This window comes from Aythya marila (assembly GCF_965140915.1).
Source record: "Aythya marila genome assembly, chromosome: 5".
Lineage (NCBI taxonomy): Eukaryota > Metazoa > Chordata > Aves > Anseriformes > Anatidae > Aythya > Aythya marila.
In genome coordinates, this window is record NC_139046.1 from 58291943 (window position 1) to 58319707 (window position 27765).

Consider the following 27765-nt stretch of genomic DNA (forward strand, 5'->3'; position numbering starts at 1 on the left):
TTGAAACTTCAAGCAGGAAGAAGGACTGAACTTAGCCCACAGGACTATAAGCAAGCAAAACATAGTAAATGAAAAGAGATGAAAACTAGCATGCCCCAAAGACGTTGACACCCTGATTTTCTATGCTTTGTAGGCCTTCCCAAACTTATTCTAATTACTGATTTACTATTAACTACTCAAAAATAGTACCTCAACTGGAATTGATTTTGAATTTTGTGAAGACTAAACAGGGCACTAAGGGGGAGAATAGCAAAAGGCCTGTCTGAGAAGGAAGCGTATTTCAGATTAGCTTAAGCACCAATCTCATTTGCAGGGAAACAGCATGGGTGCTCCAGATGGTCCCCTGCTGCTGTCTCACCTCTTCATATGGACCCAGACGGAGGAAGAAATTTTACCCAGCAAGCTTAATTACAGAAACTTTAAAGAAAATGCTTGCAAAATGCAAATTATATATTATTACCACCACCACCCCAAAACCACCCTGCTACAAAGTTCCCAAGCAGGTGTGAGACTCGTGTCCTTTCCCACCCCTTAGTCAAAAATCAAGAGGAGAGTTATTATAAAACTAGAATAATTCAGAGTAACTCTGTTAACTTACTTGTAGCTAGGTAGCTTCCCCTTGGTTTCTCGTACATAGGAAAGGTAACATTTCCATAAATCAATGTGTAAAACCTTCATAAGGCATCGCTGAAATAACTGTTTAATACATCAAGAAGATGTGATCAGGATTCCAATACAGAATTAAGTTTCTACTTTTAATGCTATACGGTATGAAATAAAATAATTTTGATAATTATGACTAAAATTTATAAGAAAGAATAAGTTACTAATTCTTTTGACAAAAATTCCTTCATGCTATGCAAGGAAATTGGAAAGAACTGAACACAGAAATTGCTCTGCTCACTTTACTGATTAGTTTGGTAGCAACAACAAAATTACTTTAGTGATATTTCCTGTGTTTTTGAATAGCTCTTTCAAAGACAGATACAATTATTTTCAATCTCAGTTAGTAGAATCAGATATTTTTTTCTTGCTATAAATATTGCATATATTGATAGGACTCACCTTTTCCACTTTGTCATAATTTTTTGCTTTAATCTACAGGGAAGCAGAAAAGAACAAATCACTTAAACTATTTTAGAATAGTAGGAATATATTTTGCATACAGTATTAAACATTCCAGTTTGGCTAACTAAGCTAACTACATTCCAACTTCACATAATGCTGCAATGATACAATTAAACATATAAAAACCATATACCCAGTTTAGCTTTTTCAAAAATTTTTATTTATTTATTTATTTTTTACTTCCATTAGGGCCAAAAACACAGTCTCAGTAGGCAAAGTTACTTTCTTATACTCTGGTTTGGACACCCACACTTTCCTCTTACTTTGAGGAACTTTGTTGTCTTAAGAGCGTATCTATTGACTTAGGTACCAAAGTCTCTGTTTCAGGATTCAGCAAACCCCAAATACCATATTTACAAACATGTAACATGTTTCTTTTATCATGCTTTATATTTTGACGTTTATTTCTCAAAGTAAGCTTTGACTTAGCAGGCTGATGCTGAATAAGAGAATAACGCACGCTCCAGAGAACCTCTTTTTCAACACGTGCCACCCCAGCCGTGGTGCTGCCCTCCACAAGACCCCAGAGTGGTCTTTAATGAAATTTGCTATGTTGCACTGCAGTTTTTTAAGTATCAAAACCCCCATTGAAATCTCATTGCCCTTTGTTGAGGGGGTTCACAGCTGTTACTTCACTGGGAAGCAGGAGGCTCGGCCAGCCTCTTCTTCTCCCCAGGCAGCACACGGGGATTAACCCAGCAATTACATCATTTTACATTGTTCTCTTGTTAAAGCCTGAGTGAATTTTTAATGGGAGCTTTAGGAAACACCAACTACTCCGCAGGAGGCCTACGGTCGACCTTCACCGTACCATGACCCTTCCTGGCTCCCTTCCCCTCAGCCTCTCGGCTCTCGCCGACACCCCGGCCTCCAGGCCCTTCAAAAACAGGATCCCCATTTCTCTCTCCCACTAACCAGAGCAATTAAAAATGCAGGAATCCAAGTGAATTTTGCAGGGAGATGTCATAGGCATGCACTGCGAAGTAGAACCTCATGCCAGCAGTGCCTCCAAGCTGGAGCAGCACCAGGCCCAGGTTTGAGTGATCTGACAAAACCCCAGGAGTTTTGCAGGAGTTGGGCCTGGTCACCTCACGTACTGAACACACAGCTTTCACACACTTTTTTCTAAAAGCTATTTGGTTAGGAGACAGCTGCCCATAGGAATGACCGGCTGCAGAAACGACAGCGCTCTGCAACAGGACGGCTCGAAGGAGTCAGGTGGAGGGACGGGCCCATGCCCCATTTCTGCTTCCTCGCAGCTCCTGGTGAGGGTAGCACAGCTTTTCAGGCTCTAACCAGCAACTATGGTACTTTTATAACTGCTTAGGCAGAAGACTTCTGTGGACACAAGTGAAGGAGGCAGACCCCACCCTATCTTCAGTTGAAGGAAAACTGCTAGTATTTGAAATTCCTCCTCCACTGCAAAGTCAAAAAAAAAAAAAAAGACACCTCCCATTTTCACTTCATCCATTTTTGACAGCCAGTAGCACGTCAGGTTCTCCAGCATGTCTTAAAATATGACAAAAAGGATTCAGCTCAATAAGGAGCAAGAGCTCTCATCGGCGTGTCCCACCCCCTGCACGCTCCTTTTGTCCTTGGCCACCTCATGGAAAAGAGCAGATTTTGTTTTGCGTGCCTAGTACAGTGCGAAGCTGCCTGCACGTTTTCCCCCTTCCTTTACTCAATCAAAATCTTCAATAGGAGTAACAGAAACTTTTTTTTTTTTTTTAAGGAATAACTCCCCAGTAAAAAGAATAAACTGACTTTTTATTGAAAGTTATTCCATGTCTTTGTCGCTGACAAAGGCACGGAAGGTGAAAAGAAATTGTATATGCTTAAATTAAAAAGCTGTAAATACACAGGACAAAACAGCCTACCCTTCAGTCTAGCTCTGAAAAAACCTTTTGCGTGCCTGCTGCGAGCTACTCTGCCAGGGAGAGCTCCCAGCTGCAGCTGGCAAGGCGAGGATGCTGCCTGCCTGTTTATCTCCCTGCCTTTACCAGCCAGTGCCCACCAACAACCCCACATGAATGACCCAGACTGATCTCAGTAATTTTATGACATCAGGTAAGTGTGGAGCAATCCCACTCAATGGTTTACCAAAGTGATTTTATTAGCGTGGCAGCACCATCACCGAGCACCACCAAAAGACAGAGCATGAGAAATACCAATTAGCTTACATGTGCTTCCAATGAACTGATTTGCACCTCAAGACCTTTAAAATTAAAATATTTTTGCTAAGAAAAAAATAATACTCTTTATTTGCATGTGTTATAACTCAAAGAACAAAGTATTTTCTACATGAATTACCAAATACATGAAAAGCTGCTGTCCACACTTGGACTTTTTGGACTTACGCCAGTGTTACGTAGTTGTTACCCATTTCCAACATCTAATTGTTAGTGAAATCCTGGTACCAGTGAAGTTATGAGGTTGAAGATAGATTGAGAAAAAAGAAAAAGAAAAAGAAGAGAAAAAGAAAAGAAAAAAGCAGCACTTGCCAGTGCTTGCTAGGTGTCCCTCACTTGGGTTTTCAAAGCCAGAGGGAAGAGCAGCGATTTCTCCTGCTGGAATTTGTTTGCATTTCTTGGCTCCCAGGCAAGCATCCTGGCTGCCCCGGCACAGGGACGCCTCAGTGACGGGGCAGGCGGAGCACCAGAAAGGGGATGCTGCCTCCAGGACCCACTACCATGTCTATTACTTTTCTTGTTTTTTCCTATTACAGACACAGGAACAGGCTGTGATCAAATACAGACAAGCGTTAAAGGATTAACATGAATGTTGTATTTTTGTTCTTTAGTAAAAACAGAACAAAAGGAGCCATATATCTTTACAACAGATTGTCCTTGGATTTCTAACGCTGCCTGTGTTCATGTTCTGTTCCTCTCCAGTATTATTTTAATCCAAAAGGTAGGCGATACCCTCACAAAGGTCCCTCACGAGTCCATCAACTTCAGAATGAGTTTAGGAATATCAACATTCTAGGGTAAAGTTATTATCTATAAGAATATCCCCCTTCCATCCTTGAAGACTATAAAAAGATATAGTCTGGCTATAATCTGATGCTCCTGTAGTAAAACACATCTGAGTTTGCCTTCCTCTGCCTGTGACAATAAGGAATTCCAACTATTTGCTGAAAAAGTCTTTTTAAATTTGATGATCCAATAGGATGGTTAAGTCACCACTGTATCAGCTTTGTACCAGACAAATTCTTAATAATAGGGTAAAATTGCTCCCCAGAATACACTACATACTTCCCAGTAATGAACTTCATAAACATTCAAGGGCAAAATTTAATCCATAAGTTACACTGCACTTCACTTTGTTTCAATCAAGCTTGTAAGTAAAGTTAGTACATGGTCCTTAAGGATCAGCATGGCTTCTTCTGCCATGGCTCATTTTTTAGAGGCCTCAGCTACTCCTAAAGCCCAACCCTCTCTCCAAGTAGGTAATAAAAATAAAATCTGATGCCCCTTACTCGTGGTCTCCAGCTGAACCCGATGCTGCTGCACCTCTGTGAGGAATAACACTCTTGCCCTCTGCCTTACCCACCTCCCAGGCACTGCTCTCCCGTGGCTTTAGCAACTTTTTTGGAAGAGTGGCCTGAAGAAAACATCTGGGTGCAGCCAGCAGAGTGCATGAGCTGGTGAGGAGAGAACACCACAGCAGCACCAGCATCAACTTCCAGGGGACTTCCCTCATAGTGACTGCTATTTTAAAAACTATTTCCTGAAATCTGGTTTCATTATAAATAATAACATGTATGCAACATCTTTAATGTTTGTTTCTTTTAGGAACATATACACGCCCTATGCTTCAGTGCACAAAATTACAGCCAGAGCATACATGTACGTATGGGAAGCCTTCCTCTGTTTATTAACTGGAGCTCACTGTTAAAGGCCTATATTAATTCACACAGTTAGATGACAGGTTATTATATAATTAAAAAGTTCGATTTTGAGAGAAAATCAGCCTATACCAAATTTAACACAACCAAATCCACATGTGTCAGCATCATTATTATTATTTTTTTTAAATGCCTCGATTGTTAAGGCACAATTTTTTTTCTTTTAAATAACCTTCTACATACTGTCAAGCCTGGTGGGATACAATTAGTGTCTTTACTAGTATCAAAGTATAGGATTAACAAAATACATTCAGGTACTTTATATCAGGTACCTTTGTACCTGTTTCCAAAATACAGGTTCGAGCTGGCTGGAGAGATGCTCTCACTTTATTTGCCGAGTAAATACTGCAGTTCACACTTCCCAGAGTGCTTCAAGGAAACAATCTCTGAAAGGATGGAGAGAGTGTAGCATGCTGCAATCTTCCACACATTGTCTTTTGTTGTTTGCTGACACTTCCAGTCAGCGGAAGAGCAAATCTGTGGGCTAACTGCGAGAACACTTCACGCAACAAACGTTTTCATGTCAAATACCAGCAGTTACCCTAGCAAACGGCAAACCCAGCTCTGTCCGAGTACATGAAATGCAGGTGAAATGCTGTAAGCGTGTCAGCAGGACAAGTAAAGAGTTACACAGGGGTAACACCACACTCACATGGGGACATTAACCCAAGGAGGCTGGATTATAACTGCCCAGACAGTAACATCAGAGTTATTTTTATGTATGCTGAACAAAGCACACACTTCATTTCTGCAAGGCATTCCAAGGCTAAGCCAATGACCTCCTTTATTAAAAACCATCAGCACACAACCGCAGATGTAATTTCTGTAATGCACAGTTGTGCTACAATTTATATCAGATGTACTGAAAAAATCAGTATTTCTGCACTTTCATCGGGAGTGTTAATATTCCTTATGAAAATACAGCTTTTTTCTTGTTGTTAGTAAAGACTGCAGAGAAGAGATATAGTACACAGAGTATTCAAAAACTCATTTATTCAAAATGTAGTAAGATGACTTGCCAAGTATTTTCATCCAGTGGAGTGTTACTTCTCACATTTACGTGGTTGTGCCTCAATTTGAAAGTCTATCCTAAAATGCAATTCTAAAAGCTCCTTAAAATGATTCTACCTGAAGTGTCTTCACCTACCACTATACGTCCTATTTCTAGAGTTTCCATAACCATGGCACTATAGCAAAATCTAAGAGTTGTCTCTACTACATATAGCAACTTTTGAAGGCCTGTCTCCTGACAGGATGCCACCACAGCTGCCATGTAGATGGCTACAACATAGAGCAAAAAAGCACCATTTTGCAGTCTGTTTCCTGATCACAACCATCTTTTATGAATTGTACGTGTCTGATTCCCAAAATAGTGAACTATCATAAGCTATCATGTATGTCTTTATATTTAGATATACTTTTAATTTTCTCATAGTATTTAAGAATAAATCAACATTACAATAATTAAGAATGTGGCTTAAGCCACTGAACAAGCCCCGTAATTCTTGAAGTCCAATTACCAGTTCATATCTTAGGTAAGACAACAGACAACAGGCAGCTAGTGAAGATGTTGACCTTCGATAGCAAAATTCAGGGCCACATTACCATTTTCTGTTAAAGACAGGAAAAACAGCAAAGGAAGGCCCTGTCTACCAGAGGAATGACCATCAGTAAATGAATGACACCATTTTTCCTCAGGGAACTAAATTGCAATAGGAGACTGGGAGAGGACAGTGGCAGAGCTAGAGAGGTGGATGGATAGCTAGGAATAGGCAAGGTTGTTTTTCGCTCACTAATTACAAGAAATTTGACATCACACCCTCATGATCCCAAAAGCTTTCATAGCCTTCAGGAGCAATTTAGCCAAAGTACATGCAAGCCCGTCAGAGGAAACCCTTTTTCCTCTCAAAGGCATCAACCTAGACAGACCTCCACATTACCAGCTAACTGTAAAACAGCAATAAAAAAATGTACGACTAAAGACTTGGAAAGCCTAATTCCCTGTCTGTGAGCGGAAAACTGGTGGAACTGCAGCATGGTTGATGTCAAAAGGAACAGCTGGAGGTCATTTGGTCCAACCCGCCCTGCTCAGGCTACCTCTAAACAGATAGTCTGCTTTAGTTCACACCTTAGTGCAATTGAATTTCCATATAGAGACAAATCTTTAGGAACAGTATCTGCCTCTATTCCTTACGAAGCATACTGGCATCGTGGTCCCACAGCGAGGCACTTTCTTCATGTAAGAGTCCTCCCCATTATCTATTCCTTTCTAGCCATATTCATCTTCATACCTAGACTGTCTGTATTTTTTTGTTGTCTTTTTTTTTTTTTTTTTAATAAAAAGTCAATTTTAAACATGCTCTGGGGCTTATAATTTCCTCTTTAATTTCATACTCACTTTAAGCCACAGTAGAGAACGTCACCACACATTCAGAGTCCTGCAAGCTGCCTTGCTTCCATCCTGACTTAGGCACTTTGGCTCTTCCTACATACTTGAATTCACTTCTACATCTCATTTCTATTTCTCCATGTCCTTTGTATTTTACAACAGCAATAGGAAGCGTTTTCAGATGGCTAACAGATCTACAGCTACCCTTTGCAGTTATTATGAAATGTGCTATTTCATAAAGCAATGGGTCTTTGTTCACCTAGTATTAATTTTGCATTGATTTCACTGTCAGAGAAACAAATTTACAGGACTCAAAATCAAACAGCAGCCATGGCTAACCCATTAACATGACAAAATGCTGCAAGGTAAGGACCTGATGTCTTAGCTTTTGAGCAGATCACTGACGTTAAAAAGTTAAATTAAGATGTAAGCATAAAACCAAGACACAGCCCAACTCAATGAGGTAGAGATGCCCAATTTGTAAGCTTGGATAAATTACACTCATCATCTAACCTCATCCACACATGATGAGCAGTCTCTCTGCACTGGCAATTAACTGGACATCCACATTCCTCTAACACTTGTTTTTTTTTCCAGTTAGTTTATTGATATTACAGGCATCCTACTCAAGGTTGCCGAACTGCAGTCTGCCATCATTAGCGATGCACTAACCCAGTAACCCAAAACTCCCTGTGATACTGAGACCTTAAAAACAATACAGGGATCAGACTGCTGTGACAGATAACTTATCTTAAGAGGTACCTGAGACATCACTACCTGGTAGAAATAAAATTAAAAGCCGCTTGTTTCATCACACAGACCTCACACTTTAAAGCTCTTGAGATCTACCTTCAGACTCTTGATTTAAGATCATCTAGATGCTTTTGACTACTGTTGGAAGTTAAGTGTTCGTGACAATAACGCACCTCGTTAAAAAATAATTGTTCCATATTTGATTTGGATGTCCTCAAAATATCTGAGTAAGAAAATGAGTTTTTAAAAATGTAATTTGATGATACAATTGGGGAAAAAAGGGACATTTTGGGTGGCAGTAAGATCTCTGGTAGGACTGTACTTTGATGACTTATTATGCTCACTGCATGCCTACAAGCAGTTCTAATGCATTATTTTCAAATACACTTGCGTTTAAAAAAACACAGAAAATGACAGTTTTGACAACTATAATAATTTCATACTGTAATTTATGACTTTTTTTTTGTAGAATGAAGTTACCAGATAATCCAAATTTTTGTATGGAAAGTTTCAATAGTCCTCCATCTAAGATACGTTCATGAAACAGCTGAAAAAGCTGGAATTCCTTACTTTTTTAAAAGAGATTTTGGGATATGTACTTAAAAAAGCAATACATATAGAAGGGGAAAAAAGTTACCTTAAATAGCGTCTACACAAACCGAAAAAAGGGTTAGTAGTCAGAATTATCAATGTTGAGGACCCAAAAGGACTACTGCCCTATTGAAGTGGCCAAATTCATTCAGAGACCACGCATCAATTCCTCTAATTTTTTAGAGTGAAAGCAGTCTAAAAAAGGCCTTCCTCAAACTGAAGACAATCCAAGGAAAAGGAACGGAAGATTCTCAAGCAGGAGAGTGGTACTAGAAAATGTAATTGTAATACAACATAATCTTCTTACGGTTACAATGCTAGTGCAGGACTGGCCTGGCCTGTCAGCAGAGGACAAATTGTTCTTAATATTTTGTCTCCACAGTTGGAACAGAGAGAGCAATTTTCCAATTATTTGTTGCAAAAATGGCCCAGAGACTAATGTTGTTAAAACCAGTAGATTGCCCACAAGCCTCCACAGATGCCTAGAGGCTCTGCTTGACCACAGAAGACAGCTGTCTTGTCATAGGAAAATAAGAATCAGATACGATAAAGTTAATAGTGGAGAATAACGCTCATGCCCAAGTAATTCTCAGCATCTTGGCTGCATTGTTGCATTTATCTTCTGAATTTGGAGCTGACAAGACGTGCACCATGTTACACTACAACCTTATTAAAACCACACCAACTACACCTGAGCTGCAACACTGCAAAAATGTTGTAAGGAAGGGATGTGGGTTTAAACCCTGGCTTTCCCATGGATTTCCTAAGAAATCGTGCAGCAACATTTTTTTTCATTTAATAAAGTGGGAAATTATTAGCCTCAGAAATGTAAGATTAACCTGATGACGGAGCTATTTTTGTTCTACAGCAATGTAATATTCTAATTAAAGCACAGGGAATTACTGCATTTTTCTAATACAGGCAGCTGCCCCAGTCAAAATCCTTTGTGTGTCTGTTAGAAAGAAAAGAAATTTCTCTGTTCCCTACGAGTTTGCATATTCTCGGTCATAGTTAATGGACGGTCTTCTCTACGATGTTAAAAAAGGAATGACCATATTGGAAAAGTCAATGCCCACATTTTTGTCTTTTGGTAAGAGACAAAATTAACTACAGAAGTAGCATTCAATGCTAAGAATTAATGGTTTCTTTCAACATATGAGTTTTACTGCAGTGTCTCCTCAGCATCTACTTGGATTGATCACAAACTGCTTAATATTAAACCCCACGAATGATGGGAATCTTCTTGGTAAAGACTGGATCCAAGTGGATCGACTTTGCACAACTATTCTGCGACCTCTGTTTCTAAAATATTTGAGTGTAATTATTCACTATGACAGCTTATCATACTACTTAGTGCATAAAAAACACTTCCCTAGAATATTTAAATCCTATGCTTTCTTTCCACTTAAACACAGTGTGATTAAAGTTTTTCAAGCAGCTTCCCCTTCTTCCTCTTTTAAACTTCAACTTGATGACTTCAATGGTTAAAGCTAAGCCTGGCAGGCTTCTGCCTGTGGGAAGAGTCACACTATTCATGAAACAGGATAAAGAGAAAAATTTATGCATATCTACAAGAGCTTAACTTAATGCTTAGATTGACTTACTAAGCTACCTTACAGGTAGGTAATTGAATACATAGAGGAAAAACTCAAATAGAAAAATAAAAATAGAGATTACACATTCCCCCACTCTTTAGAAATTCAAGGTGACATTTCTACTGTAAGATTACCTTGTTGGTTGTTTTTTTTTTTAGACCTTTAGCCTGAAGTCTTTAATAACTCACACCTCATGTGAGGGATTTTCTTCCGTCTTTATAAATTCATTGCATTATTCCTACTTGAAATTCATCAGTATCAGATAAACAGAGGGAAGCGCTGCTCTAACTTCCGATTTTGATAAAATAAAAATGTCATGTTCTAATGTCTATTTCACCCACAGCTGGTAGGTGCATTTAGTTTATTTCATGTCTTATGAAAAGATGAAATACAAAAGCCCATTACAAAAGCCCTACAGAAACACACAGCCCACGTGGCCTAGCAAGACAGATGAAATACAACTGCCTTCCCACCACTGTCCCAGTCTCCTCCCATTTTTCCACATCTCAAACTCAGAGAACAAATACCAGAAGGCAGGGTCATCTGCTCAAGCTAAATAAGCTGCCTACACAAGAACGAATAAAATGAAGTGGAAGGTATTTCAAATTCAAAGCTGATGACAAGATTAAATGATGTAATCTGTAGTCTGCCTGTAAACGAGTACTGCCTAAATCTATTTGACAAAGAGGCACAAGTATTGATGCATATTTTTATGAACCCACTTAAAACATATACGTAACCAGCTGCAAGGATATATGAGATTTTTGTTGATGGGAACTGAAAGACTTAAGAGGTTATCTGAGAGCATGTGACTGCAAGCCAACTTTTAAAAGACAACTATCACCTTTTGAAAATAAGGCTATGTAACACTAAAACACACACAAATATTGCATTATTTATCCTAAAGAATACTTCAGTGCCTTGATCCAATAGGGATCTGAAATGAGTACTTGCACAGATTAATGCATAGACTTGCCAAAGAAAGGTTAGTCCTGACCCCTAAGCTAGAAAGAAACACCTGCTTACTGATGAGGAAGGGAGGTGCTTTTACATACACCTGCACAGCCCAAAGAAATACAGCTGGTAGTTCTCTCCCTCTTGCCAGAGAGCACTCTGAATAACTAAAGTTCCTTTTCAGGAACAAACTATTTGATATTAACCAACTTATTTCTTCCATTGCTTGTCACAGTTAAAAATTAGTTTGCTCCTAGGCCCTGGAAACGAGAAGTGATGATGTTCATGTAGCACCGGTCTAGGAAGCTGCTGTAAGAGACAGGAGACCCAGCCAGGTTGTTATTCCTTCTCCTGTTCCTCAAATTGAGTTTTTTGTTTTGTTTTGTTTATCGCTATAATTGGTAATTCAGAAACCCAGAATAAGCAGTTCTCAACTCTTCTGTGGAAAACAAAACAAAACCAGCTTCTTCAGTAGACAAACACCTGGCAAATATGATCCAGTCCCTGAGGACTCTGCTTTAACTGCTAACATAGTGGTATTGGACAAAGACTGGGCAGCAAAGTACAGAATAGGATGCACATTAGAGAATGCAAAATGTCTGCCAGTTTCAAAAACTGAATTAACAACCAGCACGTACAATCTCAGCTGATTGCTTGCATCCGATTTGCTGCACAGATGCGCACCTTATACAGAATTACGGTAGTTTGGTAGCTGTCCTTTGTTTTATTTGGCCAGTTAAAACAGGATGCCGAGAGGAGCATCTGATCTGATCTAAGCACATCAAGCACCCAAGAACACCAAACCACCACCATCCGTAGAAATAACATGTAATTAACACAGTAGCTTTACCAATCATTGTATTGCTGGCAGAAAATATTTGGTTTAGTAAAAAACAGAGCACCGCTACTAAAACATAATGTAGACTACCCAGATTGAGAAGATACAGCTCACAGCAAGACAGACAGGGTTCTAAAGAAGAGGTGAATTTCCCCTCACTCTAACCTTAGCCTCGTGTTGGAGGAAGATGGTGCTTGCACTCATTTTGGTGTACGTCATCGTAACGATTCAGCATCCTCCAAAATCCAGTCGGAAGATTTGAGCACATGGCAAAGGATTACTATGAAATCGCTGATACACTGAATCAGCCAGCAGTTGAGCAAATTGTCCTTGAACATAGTTTGTAGAGAAAATCCCGCTCACACAGGTGAAAAACCATAATCTACAGAGTTTTTAGCAACTCTGCCAGCCTGGGAGAAAAACAAAATACAGATTTAGTGCTGAATTCAAATAGTTGGTGCATACTAACATTCAGTCAAGATTTCTGTACGTTGGAGGTACAGAAGCACACTCCAAGAGCAATGAAATATTTCAACTATCAAGTTTTTGCAGAAGTGACAGACTGCTAAAAGCCCATCACGCAGGTAACAACTCATTAGTGCGGTCCTCATTGCGTTCAGACCAATGATTGACAAAAACAGCAAAGCCAGATTTAGAGACGCACGTATTTTTCTGTTTTATAAGTGCAAAAGACACAGACTGCCCTTATTCCTAGTATTTCTGAAATGTGAGAAAACATAAAATCTTTCTGATGAGAAGACTGAATTTAGAAAACACCAGTAAACTGATGAATATCTAAGATTTATTTTTTTTAAATAGGCGAGGTTTCTTATGCACTAGATTTTTTAACAGCGAAGACAAGCAGCAAGAACAGCAGAAACTCTGTGTCATTATGAAGAGAGAAACTTACCTCCATCTGCTCTTAGTGCAAGGAAAATACTTCTGCTCAATTAAATTGTCAACTAACTTTAATATTCCATGCTACTTCCCTTTTAAAACCCATTTTTAAAGCACAAGAAGTGCGGGTGGGGGATAACATTTTAAAATACTGAACTTAAATCAAATTTACAAAAATGCAACACTTAAGTAGTGTTTAGTCACAACTTACAGTGGAGAAATGAAGTTTTAACCTTTAACAACAAATAGCACAGTCAGTCTCCTGCTCAGGCTTGCCAGCACTGAAATTTCATCAAGGGCGAATACCATGGGAAGTTCTGAGCTTTTGAACAACTCCTTATACTGCCCATCCTACTTACGTACTGTCGTGCTGCACTCCCGTGGACAAGCACTGATAACATCTCCCTGAGGAATGATAGCTGGTGGGCAGCAACAGGCAAGTAACACGCACTTAGCAGGGCAACAATTCCTTTTCTTTGGTTGTTTTTGGAGGAGGAGTTGAGGGACACTGCTCTGTTTAAAACAATTTTGCATGGTTTTGGGTAACAGGACCAAAAAGTCATGTGTCAGGAACTATATTAAGAGTACACTCCTGTAATGTAAGCGCAAGTGGCCACTAGATTTGTCAGGAGTACCTACTTGCATTTCTGAAGATTTATCCCTATTTAAGACCTGTCTATTTGAAACCTGAATTTCTTCAATATAAGCAAATTGTACTTTCTTTCAGTTACTTGGTGTATTGTCATCACCATGAAGCAAGCATTTCTAGCACAATTTGACAAGCAGCCAGAATTTACAATTCCTAAAGCCACAGCCAGCCTACAAGAATGTTGGATTTCCCCTAGCAAAATTAAAACAGCCCAGGGCTCTACGTACAAGGCTTGCTAATTTAGCATGAAGGAAATGTTTCTTTGTGTATGAACTTGTTAGCACTATTGGGTTATACAGGCAGACTTCTGAAGCGTAATGCTTATACTACAGCTGTTACTGTGTTGTCTATGGAAAACCTGTAGAGAGGTGGCAATCAGCATAGCCAAGAGAGAAGGAAATTGTAAGCTGAAATTCCTCGAGGAGGATGCTTTACAAAAGCAAATTTCTGCAAACTTTTGCCCAAACACTGTAGCTCATCTTCAGCTTACGTTACCTTTGTATTATTAAAAGTGCACTCCACCTTTCAGTAGATGGAAACCTCCTCATGTTAGTATTGCTCCTTTCTCCAGAACAGAAACATCAGTGAAAGGGTTTCTTGTACCTTAAACTCCTGCACGGTACAAATAAACTGAATTTTATGTTCTAATTATCCTTGATACAGTACAAAAGAACAAGCTGCAGAGAGTAACTAAACTTCAGGGATTTCACAGCAGTATTTCAGGGCAAGTTTAAAACAACTCCAGAACTGTTCATGCAACAGCCCGTACCCTGCATGATACAGGCTGCTACATGGGATTGCATTTGTAAGAGGTACACGTTACAAACACATCAGCATCCATGAAGATGCACAAGCATAATGTGATGTTAAGAGCACCAGACTTCTTCTGCAATATTTTGGATATAAAAAAGTTTGTCATAGATTAGTTTTGCATATATAGGTTAAATAAAGTCAAGAAAATTTCAGAAAAGTAAATAAAAATACTAATTATTATTCCATTCTTAGGGAATCTTCCTCACTTTCTTCCCCATCAAACCCAGCAAATAGAAGCATGCTGCTTAAATACAAAGAACATCTCAACTGTCCAAAGACAGCTTTTCTTCATAAGGATTCTTGGGACTTCTTTGTCATCTGACGGGTGCATTGCAAGGGCACGCTGCAAGAGTCTTTTTTCTTTTTTTTAAACAGTAAATGCACTTCTAACTCTATGAAAACATACAAAAATATTTTTTTTGATAGAGAGGGACACAAAATGGGAAAAGGAAGACCTATACTCAGCTGCAGAGTTTAAGAAAAAAATGTAGAGCAGGAAATGTAGCTTAGTTTTTCCCCACTCACACTCAGCATCATGTTTCAATCAGTATTTTGTGTAACACAAAAAATTGACGTTTTTTGTAATGCTAAATATATTCAACTTTAAGATTATGCACTAATTATTTTCCTAAGTTACACAAGTTAAGCATTTTAAAAACCTAAGTATATTAACTGTTGGCAATTTGTACTGATACACTCAGATTTCTATTTAGCATGATTTTAAAAGAAAATGAATTGCGCTGTGCAAGCTCATCACATAACCATGTAAGGGAAAATCACTGAAATGTCTTAGGTTGGAAGGGATCTCTGGAGGTCACCTGGTCACACAACCTTGCATGTATACATACATAGTTTGATAGATTCCTGAGGAATCCACAGAGATGGAGCCTACAGCATGTTTAATTTAGCCATAAAAGCTAAAATAATCAATGATCATGAATTTTAAATAGTGACTTTACTACTTCAGCTCATTATATATTAAGTATGCTTTTTTTGGTTTCATCCTACCCATCATTTAGTTAATTAACATATATAATGCATGTATATTCCGGGGACCAAGCCCCTAACAGAAGCTCTACAGATGCAGAATTTGAGAGAAGCCAAATACATTTGTTGCCTGCCCTTCGGATATCCTGAAAGCAGATTTGAGACGAATTGTATCAGTGTTAAACCAGGACCAGTCACTTACTAGTTCCAAAGCCAATTTGAAATAATTTTGAAAAATAGTATCGAGTATGTATGCTCTCCCCAGCTCGGGGGAGAAGGGGTGAGAAGCAGTACACTAATACATATTTTCTTACACATTAAATTAAATTCCTAAATTAAAGGAGAACTTAATAGGAAGTTGTACCAGAACCCTTATACGCACTGTAAAATGCCACCAACTGTAACCATTACACACTTCATTTCCTCCAAGAAGAAAAAAAAAATAGAGCATGAGGAAAAAAAAGCTTTAGGAATTTTTGTTCTTTGATGTAGCATCTTCCCTTTTCTTAAGGAAAAGGGAACAAAGACTCAGCTGCAGCCAGGTTGCCCTTTTTACTGGTAGGTCACACTACAAACATTTAAAATATACTTGTTTTTCTGTATAAATGTAGCTCCCCTGAGCACAGCAAAGTTACTTCACCATATATGTCGTATCTGCAGGACAGCACACTAAAAACCTGCTGCCTCACTTTTGCCTATGTAACCCATTTTAATCTCTGAGGAGCTTCTAAAAAGTATGTTTAAACACTCGGAAAGCAATTGAAAGCCTGCACCTCTATAAGACATGGTATCTGAATTTGATGCTTTTGTTAGTCTTGACTCAAAGAAATAAATCACTTAACTAGGCACCATTTTGCAAGATGCCTCTAGTCCAAATGAATGATTAAAGTATTTTTTGAATGTATTTGATGCCCACTCTTATATAAACCAATACAAAAGTATCTGACTGTTTACAGCAAGAGTTTGTTCTGCTGTACTCATGGCTTAACAGTTCCAAGTATGTGCAGTCACTGCTCTATCTGGATTCATGCACTGCTTTCTTATTCCTACTTATTCCCCATTTTATGCATTCACGTAGTGCAAACCATGGGGGATCTGAAGCGATGAAGCTGCCCTCATTAGAAAGTTTTATGTGGTCACATTACAGGAGTTTAACAAGGCAAGATGGCATCACGCTACTGAACTTTCCAAATGGGTTGATTCAGAGGAACAGTTTGAATTAATTCATAATGATAAAGCCCATACAGGTACACATCTGCAAGCTCTATACCTGTCTTGCTGAAACAGAGTCAGGTTGAAGGTATGACTAAAATTATTACAACTCCTCAGCATATCAATAAATCTAGCTTTCCTCCCTTTGGAGAAAGTTCAAACACGTTTGAACTGTGCAAGTCTTTAGCCTAGCAGTCTGTCTACAAAGACCTTTGGTTGAAAGATCTACTAGAAATATTTCTTTATGTGTGATCAGTAATGTGTTCACTCGAACTTGTGAAAAATAATACTAGCACATGGGCCCTGTCAGGTGGCTCAGAACAACCTGCTTTTATGACAAAACACCTAAAGCCTGATCCAATGTTCATACTTCAGGTTAGAAGCAAGCTCTATTAAAAAGTCTTATATCTGGAGGCAACAGGACTCTGCTCTGTAATACTATTACTGAAAACTGTCCGTGAATTAAATTAGAAGAGCATCTTTCTACTTAAAATGCCTACCCTTAGACAGAAACATTTCTGACAGCATAGTTCCACTGAACTCTGCAAATGCTCTCATACATCTGTTAGGAGCATTTATTATTACCAAACCAGTTTTAACCCCCAATATGAATCAAATTCCAATCCCTTATAAGACCTTTTAATATGAAGATAACTGCATGTATAATATACGCCACAAGAAATACCTGGATGCCTTGTGTACAATGGTACAGTTGTGTACCAATGGATTCTATGTACATTATCTCTTCTCACTTTTGAATTGTTTTATGTAAGAAAACGTCAAAGCTTGTTGTGTTAACTACATAACACTTCATTGCAGAATTCCAGAACTGGATGTAGAACACTTGTCACATTGAACCAGCATCGAGAAAAAGCATACCCTAATAAGGGGAAAAAAAAAATGCACACTCTTTAAGAGTGCATACTAACAGCCCACAGAATGAAAGAATTGCCTTCACAGAAGTTGCTAGTTAAGAGAAGCCACTGTGTTTCATTGCAGCAGTGACTCAACAGCCTTTTCACAATCTGCAAAGAGATCCTGCAGCAAATAATGATTTGTTTTATGCAGCAGCACTAACAGATATGGTTTAGCAGAAAGCGTCCTCCCAGCCAGTGGGCTTCTCAAAACCTGAAGACAGATCAACAAGTAACTCAACCAGCTGACAACTGGAAGCTGGAAAAGATATAGAAAGGAATGAGAAATTACAATACGCTGCTTCAAATTACAGCTCCTTCATCGATCCAGATGAAGATAACCAATCTGTAGCTAATAAGTGGTTCATACAAAAGCTCCGTATTTACGATAAGTTCTTTCAGGTTCAGACCTTGGAAAGAAGCTGGCATTTGTGTCTGACCTGACACACACATACTCCTCCCCCCCCTTTCAGAACATCAGCAGAAGGATCAGCACATGATCGGAACAAAAGAAGGCACACAATGAGGAAAGTTGTCACTGTCTTCGTTACACTTGGAAGTGAGACTTCAAAGGTGTTGTGAACGAGTGTTTTATATAACTAACATTTCCAATGCTTCTGTCACCCCACATTGAAAGAATACGACAGAACAAGAAGCAGTCCATGTTTATTCATGTGAAAACAGCAACACACTATAGAAGAGGGTTCACAGTAATCTCTTCATTAAGCATCACTTCCACTTCAAAATTAAAACTCCTAATACTTCCCCATGATGTTATTTTTATGATTAAATACAGAAGTTATCTAGAAATCTACTACTATTGTACCACACCACCTGAAACTAACATCAGTGATGCGGATAGCTTTCTGATATTACACATTATAGGACCATGGCAACTATGCAAGGTGTACGTGCCTGTATTTACATATTGAGCAGAAAAGACAGGGAAGGAGTTGCATTTCATTTCTAGTGCAAGTCTACAATAATCACACAGACAGAACAACATTTATTAACAGGAATGGAACAAGTCCACACATGAATAAGAAAAGATCATAAATAATACAGTTGTAAAAAAAAGATTAAAAGTCTCAGACTGAGGTAGTCAAGAATGTGCATTATGGATGTTTGTACAGAGCACCTGTACAACAGTTTCTCAAAAGCAGAAGTTTTCTATCTGAACTGTGGTAAAATAGGGGAGGTGGGGGCAGGAGGGGAGTGATACGGGATATGTTTTCTGTAAGAAATTTACACAAATTGGCTAGCAATATATACAATATTTTCAACTGAATGAACCACTAAACAGAATCTCAGCTAAGTCTATTTTTCTATGATTCTGATCACTCCATCCTGACAGATGTCAGTTCCCATTTCTCCCCAAGCAGAAGCATTCTGGAAGTGTAATAATTTTTTTCTGAACTCAGAAACAGATTAAAGTAAAACGGGAAGAAAATGCTTTGAAGAAACACAAACATTTTGAACAAAAACAATCATTTTTCTAAATGGTTTTATTTACATTTTTCATATACAAGTGTGTTAAATGATACATTCTGACTAGCATCCACACCAGTGTGAAATACACGAATTAAAGATACTGATGTATTGCATATGATGAAATGCAAAACAATCAACCCTAAGCCTTGGGCCCACCATCTGAACCCTCATACAGCATCTGTTCTGTTACTGAGACATCTAAAATTCAAAATGTTCATATCAAATAGAAATTATCTGAACAATTGTATCTAATTTCATTTGTTTAGAACAAGCAGTAACACAGAGGTCTTACTTGAAAAAAATTGCAAGATGAAAAATACATATTAACAGCCAAACACTTTACATGCAACTTACTAGTTGTGTATTTATTGTTTCTAGATGTGGGGATATTTGTCACAACTGTCTTGTGCTTATGACTTTTAAATCTTTAATAATAGAAAACTTTCAGTGCCTACTAACAACAGTTCAAAGTGACCAAGATATAATGAAATATGCCCAACAGAAAAGGTAAAAAAGGTGTGGTGTGAACTGGCCTGAAACATTCAGGACAATTAAAGTTTCAATTTAACCTGACAGGAACTAAAAATTCATAAAGTGTTGAAATCATACGAACACAGTTTAATAAATGTGCTTGAAAGGATTGTCAACCTAGTGATTTCTCAAGGGAAACTAGAGAAAAAAAGGCAATGATGTCAAATGCTTGTTGCAGAACTACTGACATACCTACACCACCAGTAAAGTGAAAGTTCTTTCAAGTGTATGAAAGGAATTAACAGGACTTTCAGTATCAAAAAGATTGGTCAAACAATCAAAGAGACAGAGGAAACAGTAACAGACAGCTGGGCCTACAGCATCACAGGGTGTATTAGAACATAATTTATTTTTACATTTCTGCAGTACCTTTTAGCCAGATGCCAAAAGCACTTTAATCATTAAGTGAGCCTCACAACAACCCTGTGAGGTAGGTAGGTATCCGTGTTTTAATAATTGTAAAAACAGGTTAAATAACTTACCCAAAAAGGCACAGCAAATCAGCAGAGCAGGACAGAATCCAGATCATGTGATCTATTAATTTAACATTATGGTACACGTGGGACCGACTTTTATGATCGTTTTTAAAATTGTGAAAGAGGCCCTGATATGTGAATTGAGTCTAATTTTCTGGAAGTTGGTTTTTGATGGAAAAAGCGTCAAGAGAAAAATGTGCTTCAAGCAACTAGAGAAAACAGTCTGAGTAACCGGAGTAATATAACTGCTCCAATTCCCAAGTTTTAAGAGATGATAAATATATAGTTAAATACTTTTACTTGTTAAAATGTATAAAAATAGACTACAGTCTAATTCACTAACCAAACTCTAACTCTAACTCTATTTTCATAAGCCTTATGCATTTAAATGCTATGACCCCAACATGTTGTGAGCCAGGAGACACTTGATCCAATTCTACTAATTCTATGTCCTGCAACTGCTTCTCTGAATGTCAGAAGAAATAAATCAAAATTTCAGAATTTAGATTTCAGAATCAAAATTTCCTTTTGACAAATTCAAACTTTTAATATTAAAGTTCCACATAGCAAAGTGTCCAAGTGCGCTCTTCCCAGTTAATTTCCCTGTTCAAATGACTGCCAAACCAGCTTTAACAGAGACCAGAATCAGTGCTTGGCATACAAAATGGAAACACAAAGTATTCAGCTAATTCAGCACAGTCTGTACATCAGTGGTAATACATTAGATGATATACTAAGTGCTGAGCACTGCTTTACACTATATTCCACTAGGGAACCAAGTAATATAGCAAAATAAAAGAGACAGTGAGTAACACTGTCATAAAAAAAAAGTAATCACAGCAGTAAGGTCTGCAGTTAAGTTGTTAAGTTTCACACTACAAAATGAAGCAACGTATGCATGGCAACGGTTTTTGTTCATAAAGTAAAAATCATTGTTTATAAACTATAAGATTGGAAGTAACTGAAAAGAACACATTCCTCAAGTTAGACAAAGGGAAATTTAAATATTTCCTAATATTTTTATAAAGAACATCTGTTACAGGGCTAAATCATTTTTCTTGAGGCCACAATCATAACCTTTACCCTAACTCATCTTCCTATAATAGAACATCACTATGTAATGATATTCATCTCAGACTTGTGTAGTTCAGTGGACAGAACTATCCAGTGAAAGACAACCTGGCAGGAAACAGCCCTCACCTTCCTCTCCTTCCGTGACACCCAGAGGAAACAAGTTATCATGTTAAAGAGGAAAGTGATATGGTTGTTCTGACATCAGGAGAAACATACCTCAGAGATAACTGAAGATGTAGCAGTTTCCAGATTTAAATACAGAAGCAGTGAAAGTGAATCAAAAGCAACGATAAACACAGATTTACCCCAAGTTTACTTTCCCAACTCAAGACTGGAAAGACCTGTAATTCTGAAGTATCCAAGGAAAACCTCATAGCAGCAGGAGAATGCTAGGGTTTCCAAGAGAAAAAAGATTTCGGGAAGTACCTTCCATATATTTCTTGTACATCTTAAGGCTGTGAGAAAAGCCTCAAAACAATTCCTCTAGCTATGTCAGGTAGACTTGGAAAAAAATAACTTATGCTCATACTGTTATAAGAACACTTGAGAAAACATTTCACTTTATATGTACAGTCCTGTCAGAGTGAATTCAATGTACAACTTTAAACAACACTGACAACAGTGTACAATTGTGTGAATATATTTTTTACTGAAGAATTTGGAAACGGGAAGTTATTTCGGCTTGCAGCTATAAATGGTTACATATACTGAACAGGCAGATATAAGCACGTTGATTAGGAGTTGTATCAGTAACTAAGTCAGTTCTGAAAGAATTACTGAGAACAGGGAAGAAAAGTTGGAAATACGAGTCATAACTGGAGTTTAAAAAATTAGTTTAAAAAAGGAGTTTCTCTCTTCTCAGATAAGTTTCCAAAAAATAACCCCTTGCATTTCTTTTAAGCATAACCCATTTCAAGTGTAAACTCTACCAGATCTCCAGAGTTTACATTTTTCCTTTTTTTTTTTTTTAACAGAATCATGTATTCCATTTCTCTTGTATTTCAAGTGTAATTACAGACAGACACCCACACACACGCGTGCATGCACAAGATCTTACTGCCAACTGTCTCCTTCTGAAGTTTACCTTGTGTTACTTGGTTACCATACCAGCTGTGCAGAAGCTCATCTTCTCTCCTTGAAGAAGCACTTAAGAATTACATCCTAGACTGTTTAAGCTTTGCCACTGTTTGTGTTTCTAAATACTATGAGTTTATATATTAGTTAAAAGGTATTGATTAAGGGCAGTAATGTCTGTCTATTCATCTCTGATTGTGGTTCAAGACTCAGACTGAGACAAGGAACCTTCCACTGATAACAATACTTTCTGCTGAATGATCTGTGATGCCATACATAGTACAGACTTTCTGAGGTGGTCTTATTCACCTCTTAAATTTAAGTCATGGGAAAGATAAAACTTTTAAATAACCACCAAATCCCAGGCAACTTTAGGGTAATCCTCCAATTAGGTTAGATTCTAAAGACTAGCTTCTATAGCAAACATTGAAGGGTACGAGAGGCTAATGAATTTGCCTGTAGGGTGCCAAAAGGAAAAATTCACATCTGTATGTGTTAGTGCATTCACAATCTCCCAAATATGTCCAATCACCATCATTCCAGTAACCACTACAAACTATTAGAAACGAAATTGTGTAAACTCAAGGGTACTTCATTCAGTATTTTTCATTTGAGGTTGTACTATTACATCTTCCTACAAACTGCAATATAAAATTCTCTGTTAGGTTCCCATAATCCCAGTTTTATTTCATAAGCTTTAAGGATTTACTGCCAGGATGCATTTTGATTCTTAAATTAATGTGAAATACAATATGATAACTATACAGTAAAGTTTTGCCACTCAGATTGCTGCTTATCAATTTTCACATCAAATAGTAAAAAATTTAGCTAGCTCATTTCGTATCTATGAAGCACAGGTCCCCACCACTTGTTCAGAAGACTTGTCTCAAGAAAAATGTGCAGCTAAAAGATGCCCATGAAAAGTATGTGTATTGTTATAAAATAAAGAAAATTTTAAAAACACACCCATACTAGAGTATATTTCATAGCACATCATTAAAGTATGTTTAAGTGGTCAGTGCATTTAGTGGGTACAAAAATACTGTAGTTTTATAGTTACGTGAATAATCCCAATTTTGATTGGATTTCTAGCAGCTAATGAGTAGTGCTAACACATTTTCCCAGCATTGTTGATCCAGAACTCAGCCATCCCCATCCCACACCCTCCCTGAAAACACTACTCACAGAAATACTCAGTTCCCTATGGAAGCAAAAATATTAAAAGATCCAAACATCCACAGAAAGTCAAATAACGTTGTACGTATGAATAAAAAATGTCCTCTAAATAAATGACACAGGAGGCAATAAATTGACACGACAAGTAAAGAAAAGGCTAAAGCACTCCAATACCAGTGAAACTGTTTTAATGTTGTTGCAATTCCATAATGCAACAATCATCATCTCATAAAAGACCCAATACTTTAAGAATTCATTTTAATTACTACTTTGTACCTATTTTACAAAAATAAATGCAAGGTATACTTTAAATCCCCCTGTCTGTAGATTGAATGTGCCTATCTTATTTATGCTTATGAGAGTGTAAACTTAAATTCCTATTAAATGTTATATAAGAAAGAATGTTAAAATATTAACCTCTGCTTCAATGTACAGTTTCCAGAATCTGCCAGAACTGGGGAACTGGGCAACAAGGCGTTCATAGGTCTTCCGTGCTTTGTCTATAGGTTGATTCTAAAAATTGAAAATCAAAACAGCATTTACAATATTATGATTTATGTAAATGAATATGCTGATTTTACTCCAGAACCAAATAGTGTGAGTGGACCATAGATAAGGAAATGTAATCCTATGTCACTAAACCTGTGCCTCTCGAATGAGAATGCTCCAAGCGTCAAGGTCATATGGATTCTCTTCTAATTTCTTTTCAGCTTTCTTCACTTTTTCTGGGACATATTCGGCAGCCTAGAAAAATTAGAGAGAAGACATAAGAGATCACAAGTAGATTTTCACAAATTCAATCCCAGCTATAAGGTGCAGCTAATGACAACACTCTGACAACAGACGTCAGATTTTTATGCTGAAGCTCATTGTAATTTTATCTGTAAAAGCAAGTTGTTTCAGTAAGATAATGTATTCTTACCACAGGCTCTACACATTTGGTGAGCCAGCAAAAAGCTAGACTAATCTACATTATTTTAGAACACTAGAACAAACTCAGGTTTGCCAGAAAACTTAGCACACTATGAATTTCAAACAGTTGTACTGACCTGAAACTTTTAAGATGGCTTAAGTAAATTCAGACTGATTTTTGTATTACAGCCCTCAGCCAAACAAATCCAGTTTACTGCTTGAATCATTCTGCATAGGCAAGACAGTAAATATTTTATATCACAAGATTTAGCAACAAAACTAGGAGATGACAGTTCTAGCAGCAACACGTACATGCTATCTAAGCACAATTCCTTTTCTGTTCATTTCCTGATCTTTCAATCAGCAGGTTCTAAGTTGCCCTCCCATAGCTTTGACACTACCTACCATAAAATGTTTTCTTTACACTGAGACATTTAGATTTGAGTTTAAAACCTTTTTTTGATACTGAAATCTGTACTACATTGAACGTTACCTTGTTAACAAAGCTACTCTTGCAGTATAGGTTGAAATTTTCTTTTGAAGTTGTTTTTGTGGAAATAGCTTTATGATTCCCAGAAAAAATCCCTAGATTTAACACTGTTGGCATGAAGTATATGAAAATAGAATTAACGATCACATCCACTCAAGCCTTTTAAACGCATGCTTATTACAACCCCAAATGCTAAAAAGCTTTTTTTTTTTTCTAAATTAAATGTGAAATATTGTTCTGACTTGTGTACTCTTTTTTTGTGAACGTTCTGAACTTGGCTTATTTTCAGGCAATTGTTAGCAGGTCCAAATCATCTGATCAAGCATGCTTTGCTCTCATGCAGTAATAATAAGAATTTATAATACTACTATAAAATATTTATGGAGAAATTTTACAAGTTACCTATGTATTTACTGTTACAATACACCATTCTGTATCGTACAGGAGGACGGTGACTTATTACTGTACAAAACACTAAAAAAAACTGTCAGCTGCTATAAGATTATTTCAAGGAAGTCATTTTACTTCTTATTGTTGGATCTAGGCCAATATATAGCTCTGAAGATTATATAAACAGTAAGCAGGACAGAGAGAACTAATGCTCACCTCTATCAAAGGTTTCATCACACACAAAAACAGAGAAGGCAACTAGACATGTGTAACACTAGAGTTGTGATTTCTCATGAAATGAACAAGCATCGCTATTGCACATCACTTCTGAGGACCAGACATTCTAAGAGTAAAAACCCACGGTATTATTAATGGATTTTACTGGAAAATCATTTATTCCTCAGTGCAATAATAAACAGAACCATTGCAGTAGTCTTATAAGAAGATAAGCTGCCAGCAAAGTATTGTGCAACACAATGATTTTTAAAACAAGACAAAGCTGAAGATAGCAAACGCAGTGAGCCTGCAAGTAAGATATCCCTACCTAGGAATATTAACTTTATTTTCAGCAGGTCCTCTTCCTCCCTCCACCCCACTTCAGTTTTGTTAACCTTTGCAGATATACTACTACACTGAAGTTACTTGTGTTCTACATGATAATTCAACTTTAATCATTCAGAAAGTTACCGTATTTTGAACATTTCTCAGCACTACTAATTTTCCTGTCAGTCCTCCTAGCAGAATCTAAATCAAGTTATTTGCCTTATCACTTCACATTAGTATTTTTTTTTACTTATAGAATGGACAAATGATCAAGAATGCTAGAGAAGCGTTACACTGATGCGTTAGAGCAGTCGTATGAAAGGAAAAGAAAAAATTAGTAGAACATTTTATAGGGGTTTATGTATGAAGACCACTATTCTTTTTAATTCAGCTCTGAGTCATTCTTAGAGTAATTGCTCGGTGCAAAGCAGTGTAACTTTGAAGGCAAGTATCACATCCCACAGCAAATTAATTTGTAAAATTAATTTCATAACAAATTACATTTAAAAATTTAGCTCAAACTTGACAGTTCAAAAGTAGGAAATTTATTAGTCTCCATATGAACATCTTTATATCTCTAAGTCCATTGAAATGCTGACTGGACAATACTACATACAGTAGTTGAAGTAATACAGCTCTAGGATGTGAAACAGCATGAAATGAACTAGTGACATTATTTTTTTCCAAAATGACATGCATGCATGAGCATACTTCAACTTATGAAAGACAGCACTGAATCTGAATTTTCCAAACTTAAAAGACAATTTATGTTATCTTTACAGATGACCCGAAACTGTAGGGTTCAGTAGATCCAAAAAAATTCAGTAAAACACTAAATTCAAATTTGCCCCACAGCAGTGGTAAGCATTGCTCCTCATTGTATTCTGGCTCAATGAAATCTATTCTTCTCAAATATTCAAGCACGCATAGATTATTCATTATTCAATTAGACAGAAACGCCTAGTTTTTAGGAGTACTATTAACACTGGCTACAATTTATTGCTCTACACTACACAACAATTGAAACATTTCTTCAAGCACAGGGTGCTCTACAGCAACTAGGCACTTCCAAACAGGAAAACGTGGAATGGAGCATTGTAGTGCATCCCAACTCTTTCAGCAGTAGCTCAGCTGCATTACCTCCAACCTTTCCATCTGACACACTGAACTCAGCTGACACTGCTGCAAAACAGTTAAGGGCTTCCAGGAAGTCAATTTCACCCGTGCAGATATAGGGCAATAACCTCCGAATGGCTGCAATAAATTAAGCTACTACAAAAATAACTGCTGACACGATGCATGATCCCCGTAATCCTACAATAGTGTTGTATGTGTGATATAGGACTCCTAATCCATGTAGGAAGCGTAAGAAAACACTGATTCTTTTATTTGAAAGAAGTTGGAGGACTAATTTCTTAAATTAGCAAGTATTCATTTAGCATCAGCAGAAAATTTATCCATGCAAACAGAAGAAAAACACAGGAGCTCTGCAGAACTGATAAATGAGATATGGTTTTAAGATGGACTGTTTGGTATTGTTTATATCTAACATCACCAGCAAGAAAATACCCGAACTCTTCAGGCCAGTGAGCATTCCCTCTCCTTTTCCCTGGGTTAAAAAAAAATATATCCTATAAGAGCCATCCACATGTAGAGCAAACTACATTGCAGGCAAACCAGTGTTCAGGTTATAACTGAACTAAACAAGATCTCATTACCTTTCACTTTCATGCCTAATCATTCCCAACATGCCAGAGAAATCGATGCTTAGGCTTTCCAGTGTGGACCACTTTGCCAGAGCTGGGTGTGAGTACACACCTGCATTCAGTGACACGTGAAAATCTCTGAGGACTAACTTCTGTAAGCACACAGTGAAGGGGAGCAGGGAGCTGCGACTTTTAACCTTGCCCAGCTACAACTAGAAAGATCACAGTCTTGAAAACTGCATGTTAACTAACTCTGTGCTTAGAGCTGCTGTTAA

General features: G+C 37.6%; 1 protein-coding gene across 3 annotated transcripts in view; it reads right to left on the minus strand.

The window, feature by feature from the left end:
- The window catches only part of CSTF3 (cleavage stimulation factor subunit 3), a 49031-nt gene that overhangs the window by 15666 nt on the left and 5600 nt on the right, over positions 1-27765 (minus strand). For 2 of the 3 annotated variants that reach the window (XM_082761041.1, XM_082761040.1), the window contains 4 exons: positions 24092-24193; positions 23867-23962; positions 1066-1098; positions 599-696 (listed from right to left, as the gene is read on the minus strand). In XM_082761041.1, coding sequence (XP_082617167.1) covers positions 599-696; positions 1066-1098; positions 23867-23962; positions 24092-24193 — 329 coding nt within the window. Of the gene's footprint in view, positions 1-598; positions 697-1065; positions 1099-12320; positions 12495-23866; positions 23963-24091; positions 24194-27765 lie in introns of those variants that run through there. The other variant, XM_082761042.1, reaches the window with a different exon arrangement.